Raw genomic sequence first — 19,724 nt, 5'->3', positions numbered from 1 at the left:
CTATTTGGCATACTTGATCGTGCCAAGTTTTTCTCGGTTTTTCTCTGCTCCTTTTTCCAATTACATTTGACTCATAAATTTGTTTTACAGTTCATTCCTCACTCATTTGTTCTACATGCCCAAACCATCTCAACACACCTTTCTCAATTGATGAAAACAAAAATGCAGTGTAAAAAAATAAAATAACGATTATTTAGAGCTGCCAATGTAACAAGAGTGACAGTGCTAAAATTTACAATCATTTATGAATTTACCCATGAAAAACCAAAATAATAAACAAAAGGACCTGGCATACATCCAAATAAAAGCTTTCTCAATACAACCATAAAAGGCTTTAGTGGATTCGCACGTACAGTGTCATGATATTAATGATAAATGTAAGAGTTCCAAAAAATTTTAGAAGTGTGGTTGTCAATCTTGGCTAGAATGATGAATGTTACACGTGTGTAAAGTGATCTTAACAAACCTATGACAGGTCATAAGCTCTGCAAATACCCAGACTTCCATATTCTTCTATAATCTTGATTTGTGAACAAGTATTTGGACGCACTCAAAATATTCATAATAGTATGTTTAAACACAAATTGAGGGCCGAACATATTTCTTGTCGGCAGTGATAATATCTCACTTATATTTTGTGTTTACGGCCTAAAATATCTGTAGAACCCCTTGATAATTTTTTTCTTATATCTTAGTCGTCATAACATTCGTGATGAAAATTCTTCACCTTCATCGATGCGATTTATCCAAAAGATCCATTGTTTCGATGGTGCATAGAGCACTGCATCATATAAATGCAGTGTTATCTCGATCGTTAACGCATGAAGGAGAGGTGATCAGCTCTCCGCTTCAGGTACCAGTCCAGGGTAATATTAAATAAATATCAGAGTGAATAAATCACTTATATTTATTTGACCCCCCCCTGGGAATTGAACCAGGGACCTCCATAACGGTAGCCGAGCGTGCTGACTATTATATGATTTGAAAAATAAACAATGTTAATGGTAATATTTATTCAATATTACCCTGGACTGGTACCTGAAGCGGGGGGCTGATCACCTTTCCTTCATGTGTAAACGATCAAGATAACACTGCGTTTATATGAAGTAGTGCCCTATGCACCATTGGGGTGCGGATAAGGGTTTTATTATTATTTTATTATACTTCTTACTTATATTTGTTTTATTTCATACATTTTTTTAAATTTCTTTGACTTATTACATTCCTACGAGTATAAGAAAATACGAATATTATCAAATATTCGTACTTTCAGATTATTGCATTAAACAATAGTATCCGTTATTGTGAGTCTTATGCTTTGAAGGTACTCGCAAATTAAATACTTTATCAAAAAATGTAAAAATCTCAAATCATACGACATTCAAAAGTGCAGCGAACTTCCTGAATAATACCTCGATTTGGATATGAATAATGAAATAAACAATGTATGAATGTTTAAGCCATTAAGTAAAAGTAAAATGCTTTGTAGAATATGAAATGAACATTTTGAAAAAATGAGACATTACCTCCTCTCTCGCCTCCTTATCCAAACTTTCCAGAATTTTCTTTGTGTACTCGAAACTCCCGAGGGTCTCCAGCAAAGAAATGCAATACTTCTTCACCTCCACATTTTTGGTTCTCTGTCTTAAAATATCTGGAGTTCATTAATGTAAGGTAGAATATAATAACCATGTTTCATAATTTCACACGCCGAGTCAAAATAATGTTAACCCCAAACATTTGTACAACACATTTCTTAAAATGCAAAAGAACATATCGCTCACTCCTTTCAACAACGTCATATATCAAAAACTTGATTTTTCAGGATCATTTTTAAAGTTTGAAAATATAATAAAATGTATTAAAAATTAATATCAAGCCACTAATTGAACTTTTTACTGTGCAACAGATCTTTTTAGGTAAAACCTGAAGGTTTTTTCTCCATTTAAAAAATATTTAGTATATTTTAAAAAATGATTAAATAATACCTTTTCTTCAAAATGCAAAAACCAATACTTTCTGCCCTGTAGCGGGTAAATATTAAGTTAAAAATATGCTGCTTTTGCTGGGATATTGTACATTTTCTGGGCATTCCGAAAACATGCACAACTGTAATCTTGAAAGGAGTGAGCGATTTGTTGAACACATTTCTCAAAATGCCACAGATCATATGACATTTGTGCTGGCCATACACTATTAACACACTATGGACGGAAAAGGTATTTCTACCCGTTTGGTCGAATAATGTTTAAGGACGGGAAGAGTATTTTTACCTTCTGCGCCGGCCTCATTTCAAAGTCAGAAAAGTATAAATTACGTATTTAATGTTTTTTTATGAATATTATGCACCAATCTCTTTGTTTAGGTCTAAACCGTATGTAAATAATTATCAAATCCCATCGCTAACGATCCGCATGCGTAAAAACACTAGTCTGAAATGTATTAGTATTAAATTTAAATATTTTTTCTCAGGCACAGTTTAGTTTGCGTTAAAAAATAAGACAAAAAAAGATATTTGATCAATTATTGGAAAATAACATTTCATTTTGAACGTTCATTCATCTTTGAGTTTTTAAAATATTGTCACTTAAAAGATATTACCGAGTCAGTAATCTTATAACCAGTATTTAAAGGTCCAGTTTAACATGCTTTTAATTTAGTTGAGTTGAATGAAAGGATAAGGTTTGGTGGGAAACGGAATATATCATACTTAGTATATTTCCAAGGTACTTGATGAATCACCTCATGGATCACTTACATAAATTTTAAAGGATACTGACTACTTGTTTATCACCTCCAGGAAGAGACGCTTGGTGTTTGATAGCGTGAATGAGTGGAAAACTAAACTTTCCCTCCGTCAAATCTTCACAGTAACTTTTGTTATCAGAATACTGAAAAAAAATCCTAAGTAAAACAACTTGCATAATAAGAAAAAATAGGAAATTGCAAATAACTGATGACTGCTATAGTGGTCAAATTGGTTTTGAAAGGTCAAAAACACACCTTTCTTAATTTTATCGATAATGCTTATCTCAGCTTTGCATTCCTTCCTTATTTCACTATTCGAACATCATACATTGTTTTGTCGCACATTCTTCTGAGAGATCGCATATCGACTGCATTCAGTCTACTTTCATCCTTCTTTTGAGAAACTCCATGTTTCACTTCCATACATTAGGGTGGAACCAAGACTGCGTTGTGACCTGCCAGTTTAGCTTTCGCTGATTTTTTTTTTTAGTGGTTAGCAAATAAAGCTGTTTTTTTTTAAGGGGTGTTTCATGGTTAGAATTATAATATTTATTTCAACCATTTTTATGGTCGAAAGTATCATTGCGTAATTGAAAGCATGCCCTTACAGTCTTGATTAAATATATTATGTCAATGTGTAATAATATTTTTTTTTACGATATAATTAAATGTTCATGTATGAATATATGATTGGCTAGTTTAAACTTAGCATTATTCCCCTCGACGACTAATGTTTATACTCACTTGTCTCAAAACGAGTATAGACACACGTGAATGCTACACACAAGGAGGACAGTGTGTATCAATTTATTGCATGTTGTTGATTAACCCCGACACATAAAAATGTATCTATTTGAAGAATATCTCAGCTTTACACAACATACTTTTTGCAGAAACCTTATAGGTTTATGTATACTTTGTTTTTTTCATTTCTCTTTAAGTATTTTTGTAACTTAAATTTTTGTAATATTATAACTAATTGTAAGATATAAATGATCATTAAATTCTTAATATCGATATTTAACTTATTGAAGAAAAAAAAGCATGAGATGAATTGAAATCTTTTACACAGTCCTGAAGGAATCCCTAACATACCGTCCAAAATGTATCTGATACTTTTATAATCTTTTTTTTTTATTTATAAATCATGGCGTCAGATCCAAAGGATCCGGTATTTCTCGCTAGAGTACCGAAAGTGGATATATCAGATTTTGGTAGCCAAAGAGTCAATACAGTTTAAGCATTTTAAAAATAGCTATTTTGTCGGCGACTCATGTTTGTTCGCGATATATATAGCATCATTAGGAGGGTATGTTCACTCACCTCGCTCATGCACAGATTGCAGTAATCATCTCGCACTTGGAAATATAAACCTAGAATACTGGCTAGTTTAGTGAAGTCTGATTTACTATCGCTGAAGAGCTGCATGAGTCTTATTGCCAACATGAATAGGCCTCCGGTTTCTGAAAAATAACATTCACATCTTTAACATCGATTAATTATATTCTTCCTCGACACGAGGCGTGGATTTCATCTGTGAATTACCAATTTACAAAGCACCTAAAAAAGTAATAATTTGACTGTCAAGCCATATTAAGAAAGGTGTGTTGAGATGGTTTGGACATGTAGAACGAATGAGTTAGGAAAGAACGGTAAAACAAATTTATGAGGCGAATGTAATTGGAAAGAGGAGCAGAGGAAGACCGAAAAAACTTGGCACGATCAGGTATGCCAAATACTTGAAAGCGGTCAGGTTAGTAGTCGAAACAATGGGCGGGTGTGTATGAGGAGGTATATGAACGTGGAAGAGGGGAGGAATGTTTGCAAAGACAGAGTGATGTGGTGTTCTATTCTCTCTGCCTACCCCTGCAGAGAAGCGGCGTGATGATTAGTTAGTTAGTTTTAGTCTAAAAATATACCGTATTGTGCAACATAATCTCTGTTTACACATTGTTTGCGGGAAACGCTTAAAAGCGTCTTTTACATACTGTTGGTATAGAGTGGGAGAGGCTTATAAGCATTATTTTGCTTACTTTTAGTAGAGTGCGAGAGACGCTAAAAAGCATTATACAGATAGGCATGGGGTTTGCAGTTACTTGTGATTAGTATACTGAGGGTCGGGCGGCAGACTGTCCGAGTATAATTAGGGCCTGGGGTTGTTGAAAAACAATTGCATGACAACTATGTGTTAATAAAAAATGTAAATGTTTATAATAGAAATTCACAAATTGCTTCGAAATTTTGTCACAATGATGCATTCGAATATGTGCCTGTTTTAATTTAAAATATTTTCATGTAAAACATGTTAATTTTTTAAACGCGATGTCAGCGCCATCTGTCGGCGTAACAGCAACACATGCAATATTTAACATTATTGAAAGGTTGAGAGATTTGAAAAAGTTGAGTCAACAGTTGCGATCGAAACTGGTTGGGATTCTGGATCATCTTCAAATGAGAAGGCAAACGGTTCCATATAACAAGGCCTGCCGCTACAAAGGCTCCCCAAACTTAGTGCCGGGCAGTCAAATCGTTACAGTTTAACAAATGGAAATCTTAAAGATTTGTCATTTTTAATTAATCTGTATTAATGTATTTAAAGGATGTAAATGTTATACAAACTTCTAATAGTCATCTGTTTGTACTCTTCTTCAGACGGACATATGAAGTTGTCTCTCCAGTAAATTTCCATACCCTGACCTCGGTGAAGTTCCAAAAGTTGTTCTGTGTAGACATTAGTAGCCTAAAAAATCCAAAAAAATATTAACAAGTGAAATACAATAAAAACAAACATATCGCTCACTCCTTTCAAGAACGTCAAATAAAAAATTGTCGATTTTTAGTTCTGCATATCGCTCACTCCTTTCAAGAACGTCTTTCAAAACTTGATTTCTCAGGAGAACGTTTTTAAAGTTTAAAAATATAGTACAATGTATTAAAAATAAATATCAAGCCACTTATTGAACTTTTTACTGTGCAACAGATCTTTTTAGGCAAAACCTGAATGTTTTTTTTTCATTTGAAAAATATATAGTATATTTTAAAAAAAATAATTAAACGATACCTTTTCTTCAAAATGCAAAAACAACACTTTCTGCCCTGTGGCAGGTAAATATTAAGTTAAAAATATGCCGCTTTTTCTGGGATATAGTATATTTTCTGGGCATTCCGAAAACATGCACAACTGAAAATTGACGATTTTTGATTTATGACGTTCTTGAAAGGAGTAAGCGATATGTAAACATTTATACTATAGTATACATTATAAGGGGATAACTGTTATATTTCTCTAATTAGTATACTTATTAGGGTGGGAGTTGATGAAAAAACCGCCCGATAACAATGTGTTAAAAACCTTTTTTAAGAGGTATTACACAATGTAAACGATAAACGATAAGGAGAATGTTATATTTCCATACCACAAAGTTAACTATGCTTTTAATTTACAAAATCTACATAATATTCCTTCTTATTCCTTGCGCCAAAAATATTATACTTGCTGCCCGTAACCATTAAGAATTCCAAAAGTGATCATGTTTTTAAGAACAGTGTCCGTCGATGGTTGCCTCTCGTTGGTAGGGACAAGGTGGAAAGAGACTTAATTAGAGTCTATATTTGAAATTATTTTATTGTAAAACCTTTCTACTGTAAATTGTTATTGTATGTAATGTATAAAATCTAGTAATTAAAACAAAATAAAATATCGTATTAACATGTAAGTATTTCGGTTCAACACAGGCTATGCCTAAAGAGCCGTAATACATATAATTAATAAAATGTAAAAAAAAAAAAATTTTAATGTAATAAAAAATTCTTCATCTTTGATGAGATGTCAAAAAATAATATGAAAATAACTCCTGTAATTGGAGATAATCCAGATTTTGTGAACAAGTATTTGGACACACTCAAAATGTTGTAAATAAACTATCTGGTCAAATTATAAGCTTAATAATAAAAATGAAAATGGTATTTTCTGGCGTTTCTCATGTGTGTGATTATAATCCAGGATTCGGATCTCACATACTAATATAAGAGTTTCTGCTTAGTAAAAAGCTTCTTTACATCTCACCAATAGATGTCTCTAGTGAAGTTCTAGTGATTCAAGAACAAGATTTCTAAATTGGTTCATATATATAGAACTTCCAAGAATTTGAGTAGTGTGGTTGTCAATAATGGGTAGAATTGGTGAATGTTACACGTGTGTAAAGTGATTACTTAAACCAGCCTATGACGGTCGTCAGCCCCGTAAATGCTCAGACTTCCATATTCTTCTTCATCTTTGATGAGATGTCAAAAAATAATAATAAAAATAAAAATACGTCTGTATCCTTTGAATTTTTATTTACTTTGCACCGCCTATGAAATGTGGATGATTTACATATTTTTATCTCACCTCCGCATGCCCAAGGTCCAGCACTCTTTCCAGAGCTGCGAATATGACATAGTTGGCGGCATTGATGGTACTCGCGACCCCGTAGATGGAGTGCGCCACTGGAATGCCACGCCTCAGTATGGAGTTGTCTTGAATGTCGTCTAATCTACAAGTATGTGTGCTACACAGTTAAAAAGAAAATTAAATATCCGCATAATGGGTAAATAATTCAAAACTCCAACTGTCCGGAACCAATTCAAAGCTTGTGCTGGTGAGGTGAGGATGTGCATGACAATTTCCTTAACACGAAATGCAGGAAATTCTGGAAATAATAGCATGTTAGATATACTTAACCAAATAAAATATATCGCTCACTCCTTTCAAGAACGTCATAAATCAAAAAACTTGATTTTTCAGGAGAACGCTTTTAAAGTTTTAAAATATAATACGATGTATTTAAAATAAATATCAAGCCACTTATTGAACTTTTTATTGTGCAACAGATCTTTTTAGGTAAAACCTGAAGGTTTTTTCTTCATTTGAAAAATATTAAGTTTATTTAAAAAAATAATTAAACAATACCTGTTTTTCAAAATGCAAAAACAATACTTTCTGCCCTGTAGCGGGTAAATGTTAAGCTAAAAATATGCGGCTTTTGCTGGGATATAGTACATTTTCTGAGCATTCCGAAAACATGCACAACTGAAAATTGTCGATTTTTGATTTATGACGTTCTTGAAAGGAGTGAGCGATATGTAATATGAAAATATATTTAATAATAAAATGTTGAATGATTAAACTCCATGTTGAAAAATGACCATTTTCTACAAAGTGGATACTCCATTACCTGAACCATAAGATCATTCAAATTGAACAAAAAAAATAACAAATAATCTACATATACGGTGCCTTGCGGCTATTTAGCCCGTTGACTGATGAGTTGACCGTTGACTGATGAGAAAATGCGGATTTTTCATATTTTGGACTGTTTTCATCTCCAATTATTCCCTAACATTTTTTCAAGCCCTTATCTGCATTAAATGGTGCATAGGGCACTGCATAGCATCAATGCAGTGTTATATTGATTGTTAATCATACAAAGGCTAGGTGATCAATTCTGCGCTTCAGGTACCAGTAAAGGGTGATATTGTATAGTAATGAAGTGAAAAATCACTTATATCTATACTATTTAAAACCTCCTGTGAATCAAACCCGGGACCTCCAGCACGGTAGCCCTCTAACCTCTACACTACGGAGGCGGACATAAATTAATTATGCTAATTCAAATAAACTTTTATCTAACCAGGGAAAGATATCATAGTAAAAAGTTAAATATAACAAATATGGCACGGCAATAATTCAACCAAAATCAAGCTTTTTTGTTTGTTTTCTGAATAATTTATAGGACTGATGATGCATAGTAAAATAACATGTTATGTTTTTTTTACACATCGAATGTTGCTCATTGGACCCTTTAATGATTTCAACTTTAAACAGGAAAAATATTTTCTAATTAAATACAAAAAAAAACTTTTTTACAATTTTACGTTTTTATCGAGTGAGTTGCATCATTTAAAAACAGTTTTTTGACCATTTTTGTTTATGTTTTATGTTTTACTTGGCAAATAGCACTAATTATTAAAATCTATTGTGACACGTAATAGATACGTTCTACATCATTTTCAAACATCGTAAAATAATATGAAATGCATCGAAACACGTGTCACAATAGATTTGAAGAAATAGTGGTATTTACCAAGTTAAACTTAAATAAAATATGGATAGATTTTACCCTAAGTGACTGCCAAATCCATAAATGAAATTACATTTATTAAATTAAAATATCATTTGTATCATCTTTGTATCACAGTACACAATTTTGTACACAAGTTTTCTTCTTAACCACCCTATACATACGAACGTACGTAATACGCGCGGTTTTTCTTCACCATTCCGCGCTAACCTGTATGACCTACATGCACTAGAAAAGATATCTGTTCCAAAAATATATAATGCGTACCGGATACACTGACAAATTTTTGTCTGGTTTCATACCTGACAATATTTTGTGACAACAAACGTGATTTTTTTGCTTTTTTATAAAAAAATATGCCTGAAAATAACCCAAGGTAGGGTGGTTAAACAAAATCTAAGTCTTTATAAAATTAATTAACTTTGTTTTCGCCACTTTTTTACTATAACAATTTAACCTACCGGTTTCAACAAGAACCTTGTCATCATCAGGGTTTATTTTAATTAAAAAACATTCAAATACTCTCACCAAAAACTTCCACACTCCGTAAAAATCTTAAATGTCTACGGAGTGTGTGGAAGTTTTTGGTGAGAGTATTTTAATGTTTTTAATGTTTTTGAATTAAAATAAACCCTGATGATGACAAGGTTCTTGTTGAAACCGGTAGGTTAAATTGTTTTAGTAAAAAAAAGTGGTGAAAACAAAGTAAATTAATTTTATAAATTTATAAAATGTGCAATTAAACACCAACAAAGTTGATATGATACAAAAACCTAAAGTTTACACAAGATACTACTGAGGTCTACAATTAAACACCGACAAAGTTGATATGTTACAAAAACTTGGAAGTTTAGACAAGATACTACTGAGAAATAAGATAAGGAATATGTTCAGACCGTAATTTTGCATAAACCGAATGAAAGCATCACTATATGGTTGAAAACTGTGATTTTTGTACATACCTTTATCTAAGTTCGTTATTTTACTAGTCAAATATTGATATAATGTAACATAAAATCAAATTCAGAAATAATGAATTATTTAGCTGCGGCAACTCATTTCAATGTTTTTGTTTTTTCAGTATGCTCACGAAATAAATGTACAATGTATTAAGTTGGTTAGAAGATATTGTTTTATAGGAATAAGTCAATGTGTATAATTCCACAAGAATTTAAATAAGGTAAAAAATTTCAATACAATTAAAAAAAAATAAGTTAAACAAAAATACCATCAAGGGTCGAAAAATATGTTTACAAATTCTTTTTTTTTTTTTACTACTACTACTACTACCATCACGTCGTTTCCCCGCAGGGGTAGGCAGAGAGGATGGAACGCCACACTCTTCTGTCCGGACATACACTCCTAGCCTCCTTCACATCCATACATCTAGTCATACATGCCCTCCGATTACGCAGACTTTTGACACCGCCAGATTTTAGGTTCTGATTGATCTGATCGTGCCAAGTCTTTTTCGGTCGTCCACGTTCTGTTTTCCCTCTCACATTCGCCACATATATTTTCTTAGTCATTCTCTCGCTATCCATTCGCTCCACATGTCCATACCACCGCAAAGAGCTCTTTCTAATATTTTCAATTATTCCTCGTTCAGCCTTACATTCCTTTCTTATATCGTCGTTTTTAATTCTGTCATACAATGATTTTCCACACATTCATTTTTTTTTTTTAATAAAAATAATTTAAAATAAGGTGTGTAATCGAGTATGTGAAATAATACAAATGCTCAATCTTAATTTGAATAGAACAGTGAATGTCACACAGAGCATAAACTGACCACTTAAACATTTTATTGAATTATTTTAAATAACTACTTTTATTATTTTAAAACACACATTAAACATTGTTTCTTCTCACTCTCATCCGCGCCCAATGGTGTACAGGGCACTGCATCAAATTAAAATAATGTTAAATTGATCGTTAATTATATGTAGGCAAGGTGATCAGTGCTAATAAATCAGTCCAGGATAGTATTAAATAACATCAGAATAAATAAAATAAAAACACTTTATTTTGTCCCCCTCGGAATCGAATTTAGTCTGCCTCCATGGTGTAATGGTTAGCGTGTTTAGCTACCGTGCTGGAGGTCCCAGGTTCAATTCCCAGGGGGGTCGAAAACAAATATTACTGATTTTAAACTCTAATATTTATTTAATACTACCCTGGACTGGTCCCTGAATTCCTGGAGGGATCACCTTGCCTTCGTATAAGTAACGACTAAGATAACACTGCGTCATTACGATGTAGTGCCCTATGCACCATTGGGTGTGGATAGGGGTTAGAAGGAATCGAACCCGGGACTTCCGGCATAGGAGCCAAACCCGGCAATCACTGCATTATGAAGGCAGACTAAGAATATTCTCAGTCATTGCTGCTGTTTAGGTTATTAATAGTTCCTTCACATTAAAAATTCCATAGTGATAAAAGTACAAAATAGCACAATGATGATGAGTTAAAATAAAAATATATTGTGACACAACTGTGAAAATGGATAAATGTAACGAAAAGCGAAAAACGTAACATTAAACAGAATAAAACAATGAGCATTCGCTGTTTTAATTAAAATATCAATATTGAACCACATACCCATTTAAATTTACATTAGACCTCAGTCCCATTACCTGCATGCCAAATTGTAAATAATAAACATATTAACATATTACTTCACACCATCGTTTGGCAGAGAAACCAATAAACTATATTACAAAAATACAAAACACTCCTTTTCAAAGATACGAATATGAAGATTTCATTCAAAAGTTATTAAACTCTGATCAAAACTGTTGAATAATATGTTCAAATACCACCTTAATCAAAAAGTTCCCGGAATCACCACCGTGAGGCATTCTCAGTCACCCGATTTGAGTTTTCTTTTTTTTCTTAGGTTGCCACATCTGTCATTGATATTCTATAAAATATTCAGCTTGATAGCTTGACATTTGTAAAAGTGACGCTGTATTGAGTACATTTTTGACTTTTTACAATTTTAAAAATGGAATGGAATTTGCTCCAATGAGTTTGTATTAAATTATGCGGTTTTAGTGGTGCGACGAAATCGAAAATGCTAGAAAAGTGTTTCGGCAATGATACTCTGAAGAAAACCAGTGGCATGAACATTTCAGAAGTGGCCATGAATCCGTCAACGATGATGAACGCAATGGCAGGCCATTGACATCGAAAACTGACAAAAAAATTAACAAAATCAAAGAACGGATGACCGTAAGTCGCAAATTAACAATTAGAGAGATGGCAGAGGAGTTAGGCATCGCTTTTGGATCCGCTCAAGACCTTTGGGTGAAGCAATTCGCCAAAAAGATCAGATTTATTGGCAAACAACTTGTGGATCTTGCACCGCGATAACGCACCGTCGCATAATGCCATCGTTATCCGTGACCATTTGGCTAAAAACAGAACAAATACCATACAACAACCACCGAATTCACCTGATTTGGTTCCCTGCGACTTTTTCCTATTCGGTCGACCCAAGAAACCGCTCCCGGAACGCGTTACAGCATCCGAGATGAGGTCATGGGAAAATCGAAGATGGCTCTGATAGCCATACCGAAAACCGATTATAAAAAATGTTTCGTAGATTGATCAATTGCTAGCATAAGTGCATTGCAGTCGATGGGGAATACTTTGAAAAGGATAATATCAATTTTGATGAATAATCTTGTATTTTTAATTTTCTGAACACATTCCGGGAACTTTTTGATCAAGGAGGTAAATTTGATGTACTTTCAATAAAAAATATTTAAATTTATTTCATTTTCTGCTTTGTTTTTTGACCAGTTATAATTAACAGAACTACCAAATCCCAAAGTTATCACAATAAGCGGATACTGTATCATCACTTTAATTCCAAGATATTAAATTAGAGGTGCAAAGGAAAATCACTGGAAACCTTACGTTCAATTAGTAAGATGTTATAACACAAAAAAATGATGTATGTAAAATATGTAACTTACAATAAACTGGCGTTGTGTAACATCTGTACAATCTCCCCAACCTCTCGCAGTGCCTTCGGGGGTATATTAAGCCAGTTATTAAAGGCCAAAATTAACTTAGATCTGACCTGTTTCCCCGGTATTTGCTGAATGTAAGAAAGGGGCAGCATTAATTTCTGGAAAAAATGTAAATTGCACATTATTACTGATTTGATAATGACTTATTTTAAAGTACTTCTTCTTCTTCTTTATGAGCTTTCTGACCTCCGCTGCTGGATATAGGCCTTTTCCCCTTCTTTCCATTTCCTCCGGTTGGTTGCTGCTTGCAGTCGTCAGACCATCTCTTTTGGGGTCATCCGAGTACAAGATATTTTAAAGTATTATAGGTATTTTAAAGTACAAGGCTTATAAATCATAACCATCTTCAAACCCTCATCCACACCCGATGGTGCATAGGGCACTGTATCATATAAATGCAGTGTTATCTCGATCGTTAACACATGAAGGAGATGTGATCAGCTCTCCGCTTCAGGTACCAGTCCAGGGTAATATTAAATAAATATTAGAATGAATAAATCACATATATTTATTCAACCCCCCCCTGGGAATCGAAGCCGGGACCTCCAGTACGGTAGCCGAGCGTGCTGACCATTACACTACCGTGGCGGAGAGGTAGATAACCATAGATTTTTCTTAATGGTACCGGAAAAAGTGTATTTTTATACTTTTACCTTCTAAAAATTATAGCATTATAGCCTTATTGCAAATTCATCATTGCCTTAATTGAAACTCTAATAGAGATCAAATTGCTGTACTAAGTCTGAATCATGGAGGGGCGAAGATACTGACAAGGTGAGGAGGTTGATGGTTTTATTTCTTTAAGAAAAAGGTCAAAGAATTGGCTGACGAATTGATGAATTTTGATGGGCGACAAAAAATAATTGATTTTTATATAAAATATCAATTATTTAACTTATAATGATTAAAGAAAACACTTCGTTTTTTACCACTTGAGTTTTATTATAGACTACATGTTTCAAAAGTTAAACTTCCATCATTCAGGTCTGTACAATAACTAAAATATAAAATATAAAATTGTTCTATAAATAAGGAGAGGGGAAAGTAAGGGGAAGGGGTTAGTCAAGGGACGGAGTTTGAAAACAAAAACTTTGACTAACCCCTTCCCCTTGCTTTCCCCTCTCCTTATTTATAGAACAATTTTATATTTTATATTTTAGTTATTATACAGACCTGAATGATGGAAGTTTAACTTCTGAAACATGTAGTCTTTAATAAAACTCAAGTGGTAAAAACGAAGTGTTTTCTTTAATCATTGTAACATGTCTTACCACAAAGTTAATGCCGAAACAATAAATAAAATATATAACTTATAATTTTTTCATGCAATTTCCTGGAATTTTCTCACATAATACTTGCATTGAAAATCAAAAATATTTGTCTGATTTAGAAAGTCATTCAATGTGATAAAAGGTTTTAAAAATTCTTATTTGCAGTCATGAAAGTATATTTCATTTGAAGATATAATAATTCGATTTTGTAAGTGACTAAAAAAACATAAATTATGAATCAGAACATGATACACGATTCTACATAATTTGATTATTTATTTGACAGCTGTTGCCTGCAGGCATTTCAAACTGCATTAAAAAAAAAACAAACAGACTTGTTTAAGAATTTATAACGACAGATTATATTATTATAACACACATACACATACGGATGTGTTATTTTCTTAAAATAACACATTCGGAACATCTGCACAGTGTCCATTTCGTACAATCTGGAGTAAAAAGGTGTATTACAATATCTGCAAGTGTGTAGCTCTTTGCTTTTATTCAAACGCCCAACAGAAATATTGACAAATAGTGTCTATGAAAATTTGAATATGAAACTTTGTGAATCTCCTGTTCGATCTAGTATAGTTTTTCTTAAAAACTTATTCTAACCCTTATCCGCACCCCAATGGTGCATAGGGCACTGCATCGTATAGAAGCAGTGTTATCTTGATCGTTAAATACGCGAAGGAAAGGTGATCAGCCTTCCGCTTCAGGTACCAGTCCAGGGTCATATTAAATAAATATTAGACTGAAAAATCACTAATATTTATTTTGACCCTCTTGGAAATCGAACCCGAGACCTCCAGCATGGTAGCCTAGCGCGCTAACCACTACACTATGGAGGCGGACAAAAAAACTACTTTACTAATATTTGCAGCTACAAAGTATGGATAATTTTTCAGTTTTGTATCATACATCTGTAGTTTTCGTAACTAGGCATGTGAATATTGCCCTTAATATTGTATACTATCTGTACCCAGTACGTGTTGTTTCAGCTTAAATGGAAAAGAAATCAAATAGAAACTGCACATTTCTAATATGTTTCATTACTTATAAACTATTGAAAATATTAAAAATCTGTGCGTGTGTTGCTAATACGTACAAAAGATGGAGCTGTCATTCCAGTAAAAAAAAAGTTTTTACCTGCAGATAGATAAAAACACATGTGTAATTAAACGCAATATCACATAAAAATTTCAAAATCACTTTACAAGATTCAAAATTTTTAACAAACTAACATTTACATTTTTATTCATACAGATGATGTTACAACAATACATAAATAAATTAGAAAAATAAATGAAATATTTTGCAAAGAATAGATAAGTAAATTGTATGAGTGAGTGAGCGTGCTGACCATTACACTACCGTGGCGGAGAGGTAGATAACCATAGATTTTTCTTAATGGTACCGGAAAAAGTGTATTTTTATACTTTTACCTTCTAAAAATTATAGCATTATAGCCTTATTGCAAATTCATCATTGCCTTAATTGAAACTCTAATAGAGATCAAATTGCTGTACTAAGTCTGAATCATGGAGGGGCGAAGATACTGACAAGGTGAGGAGGTTGATGGTTTTATTTCTTTAAGAAAAAGGTCAAAGAATTGGCTGACGAATTGATGAATTTTGATGGGCGACAAAAAATAATTGATTTTTATATAAAATATCAATTATTTAACTTATAATGATTAAAGAAAACACTTCGTTTTTTACCACTTGAGTTTTATTATAGACTACATGTTTCAGAAGTTAAACTTCCATCATTCAGGTCTGTATAATAACTAAAATATAAAATATAAAATTGTTCTATAAATAAGGAGAGGGGAAAGTAAGGGGAAGGGGTTAGTCAAGGGACGGAGTTTGAAAACAAAGGAAAAATGGAAAGCAATGGCGAAGAATTTTGAAACAGTATATTATTTAATAAATTATTATTAGAATTCAGGTTTTTTTTTGTATTTCTAAATTTTCAAGATAATTCATAATTTGGTCTTTATACGGAACAAGGTGTAATGATTTTAATTTATGAGAGTGAAATGAGTGATTAGTATCTATTATATGATTTGCAAATTCCGAAAAATAATTACTAACAAGACCGCTATAAGAGCGCTCACTGCTTGGAAAACTTTTAATTAATACTGTGGTCATCAAACCAATTGATGAGCTAGTTGCTTGACCACTTAACAAGATTAATCAGCGATGCTAAATGCTCATAAAAATAGCCAGAGGACACAAATAAAATTACATCAATTTTCACGGTCATTCAAATTAGTATTCCTTGATTGTGGCTTAATATACTGCTATGTCAAACTCCTATTTGCCAACATTCAGCCACCATCGCAATCATCAAGGCAATGGGCTTAAGAATTAAGATGTAAAAAGTGCCATGTATCAAAAAAAGTGTCATATCGCTCACTCCTTTCAAGAATGTCGTAAATCAAAACTCGTCAATTTTCAATTGTGCATGTTTTCGGAATGCCCATCAAATGTACGATATCCCAGCAAAAGAGGCATATTTTTAACTTAATATTTACCCGCTACAGGGGAGAAAGTATTGTTTTTGCATTTTGAAGAAAAGGTATTGTTTAATTATTTTTTAAAATATACTAAATATTTTTCAAATGGAGAAAAAACCTTCAGGTTTTACCTAAAAAGATCTGTTGCATAGTAAAAAGTTCAATAAGTGGCTTGATATTTATTTTTAATACATTGTGTTATTTTTTTAAACTTTAAAAACGTTCTTCTGAAAAATCAAGTTTTTTGATGTATGATGTTGTTGAAAGGAGTGACCGATATGTCGAAAATCAAAACTCAGATATTATAGAAATTCATAAAAATATAAATAATAACAAACCCATAATTAACAATCTGACAATGACTAAAGCCTCCCCCCTATTGTCTATGTTCCCACTGATAAGAAATAAAAAATAAATAAGAATAATTAAATAAATAAATAAAAATAACAAACAGCTCCTACCCCTCTTCAACCTTCAACATCCCAAGGACCCAACTCTAAAATTTGGAATTAGCTTCACATGTGGTGTTTGAAAATGATGCGGAATGCATCGAAACACGTGTCACAATAGATTTTATGAAATAGTGGTATTTACTAAGTAAAACTTAAAATTCAAAATAAAATTATGAAAATTTTATATAAGATAAGATAATATTTATTTTTTCATTTTTTCCTAAAAGAATTATAAAGAAAAATGAGTATTTTTTTCCTTAATATTACATAAATCTTACGGTTTATTTAAAACCATACTATCTTAATTTGATCTTAAATAAACAATGTCATCTCTTATGATGTAATTATAAAAGAAAGGAAAGAGACTGTGGTCCAAGAGGATAGATATTCCACATACATGGATATTTTTGATATCTTAATTTCATATGTGTACATACTAGAACCAACATTGACATTAAATTCACAGAATTAAACGAATCACCAAAATTTTTACTATCTCCTTTTTTAAAAAAACTTATAAGCATTATAACTTCTTAATTTTGTTTAATATGTCTGCTATCGTTAATTAATAAAAAAATTCAAATAATAAAATGTTAATGACGTACTATCAAAGTTTCAACATAATAAAACAGCATTCATTTTAGATGTATGTAGCTAAGCGATAAGTAAATGAAGGAAAATTTAGAGTTTAATTCTTTCATTACAAAAGTGGTTAGTCCTAAGTTCAAATAATGCAATTCCATCCACCAACAGTGGAAAACTGTGATAGTAATATGGTGTCAAGAAAAAAACAACAACAAAAAATCACATATATTTACGGAATCATTTAATTTTTTCTTCACAATTTAATTAAACCATCCTTGACATAGTATTTTACAAAAATTAATACTGCATAAATCATGGGTGGCCAACATTTTCAGTAGCCGGGCCAGATTTTAGAAACGAGATATCCTACCGGGCAGTAAAAAAAAAATTATTTTATTATTCAAAGCAATGTTATACTTTTTCAAGATAGAACCAGAATCATTGCGTATCAGGCATGCTGACTTTGTTTTAAATTCCACGAAAAAATAGTTTATAGTTTATCTGTCTTTGAAACTTCTCAGTTCTTCTGTTACTCTTCTCTTATTTAGTCCAACGTCTTTACTACTTGACGCCATTATGGGTCATGAAATTGTCAGGATAGTGAAATACTCCCATATATGGGATATGATACCAACTACGCACGATGTGTGATTTGCTCCGCGGGCCGCAAGTAGACACCCGACGGTTGGCCACCCTTGGCATAAATGGTCAAATAATATAACTCTTATTCAGGGCTTTTTTCTTAACAAAAAAGGTCCCGTAACTCACTCCATGTTAAGCTTTTAACTAAAAAAAATTGTATTCAAATATCATTTAAATATTCATTACAATACCATATTTTATCATTTTGATGAATTATAAAATATAGATTGTAATTACGTAAGCGCAAACATCGTTTTGTCTAATTGATTTTTTTAAGTAAAAAAATAATTATCCATGTAAAAAGGAACACCGTTAAATGGAAAAAAAAACCTCCCTTTATTAAGAACTAAGAATGTGTCCATTCACCAGGGATAATTTTTTATGCCTCCAAATTAGTTCATAGCGTTCAATTGATATATGTATTTTTTTTTTCGTAAATATGGAAACTTATTTATTATCCATGTCTTTTTACCCCAAGGGCCATAGCATCTGCTCCAACGTTTTCTTTACATTACATATTACTCCTCCATTTCCATTCCCATATGGGATTGCTGTCTTCCAGACACTGTTGATACCGTGTCAATCTGATCCAGTACCATATGTACCATTTAGGTAAGTATTGAACTCAAAGAATGAAAAAAGAATAAATTTATTATAAAATATTATTAAGTGTTAATAATTTTTTTGCAGAATATTATTTTCTATGTTAATAACAACCCGTTTGATGTATATTAAATTTTATTTAATGGACAATTAGTCACAAATCTAAGCCAATAAGCAATCAATGGAAAATTTAGTCAATTTCGTAAGTACCATTGGAATTGATTTCCAAATGCGAAACATACGTATATACATTTGAAATTCGTGAAAAAAAGTCAGGGTTTTTATGTAAAATATATATTCATGTATAGAAATAAAAAAAATGATAATTAAATTTTAACAAGATTAATTAATGAATATAAAAATCAATAAGCATTCCCCTTGAAAGCGGCATACTGTAAAATATGAATAATGTAGCAAAACAAACAAAAAAAACTTATGTGAAATCATTATTTTTAGAATCGGCGTAACTCGCTCTTTATAAATTTATACAATTTACTCGTGATTTATAAATATGCAATAATATGTATAAACTTACTTCGTCCTGTTCCGGATCTCCGGATTTTGTGTAAGGGATTTTCTTCGACATTGTGTATGAGATAAACTGTAATGAGTTTATTAAAACAGGCAGAATCAAAAACACTAACGTTCTTTTTTTTTTATATTGAGTGAAATCTAAAAACGACAGTCGGTTTTTATGTATATATTTTTTATGTAAACGACTGACACACCGAAACCGC

General features: G+C 32.1%; 1 protein-coding gene across 1 annotated transcript in view; it reads right to left on the bottom strand.

The window, feature by feature from the left end:
• Positions 1 to 19,724, bottom strand: part of LOC148301515 (terpene synthase-like) — a 26,652-nt gene extending 6,928 nt beyond the window's left edge. The window contains exons 1-7 of the mRNA XM_088273126.1: positions 19,523 to 19,724; positions 12,854 to 13,008; positions 7,139 to 7,283; positions 5,368 to 5,488; positions 4,072 to 4,211; positions 2,777 to 2,891; positions 1,527 to 1,654 (exon numbers count right to left, since the gene is read on the bottom strand). Of these exons, the coding sequence (XP_088129252.1) occupies positions 1,527 to 1,654; positions 2,777 to 2,891; positions 4,072 to 4,211; positions 5,368 to 5,488; positions 7,139 to 7,283; positions 12,854 to 13,008; positions 19,523 to 19,573 (855 nt within the window). The 5' untranslated portion in view covers positions 19,574 to 19,724. The remainder of the gene's footprint in view (positions 1 to 1,526; positions 1,655 to 2,776; positions 2,892 to 4,071; positions 4,212 to 5,367; positions 5,489 to 7,138; positions 7,284 to 12,853; positions 13,009 to 19,522) is intronic.

Source organism: Brachycentrus maculatus, unplaced genomic scaffold (assembly GCF_059751285.1).
Source record: "Brachycentrus maculatus isolate JH-2025_06_01 unplaced genomic scaffold, ASM5975128v1 h1tg000553l, whole genome shotgun sequence".
Taxonomy (NCBI): Eukaryota; Metazoa; Arthropoda; class Insecta; order Trichoptera; family Brachycentridae; genus Brachycentrus; species Brachycentrus maculatus.
The sequence above is the reverse complement of the archived record's forward strand: the minus strand, read 5'-3'. Positions and strand labels throughout refer to the sequence as shown.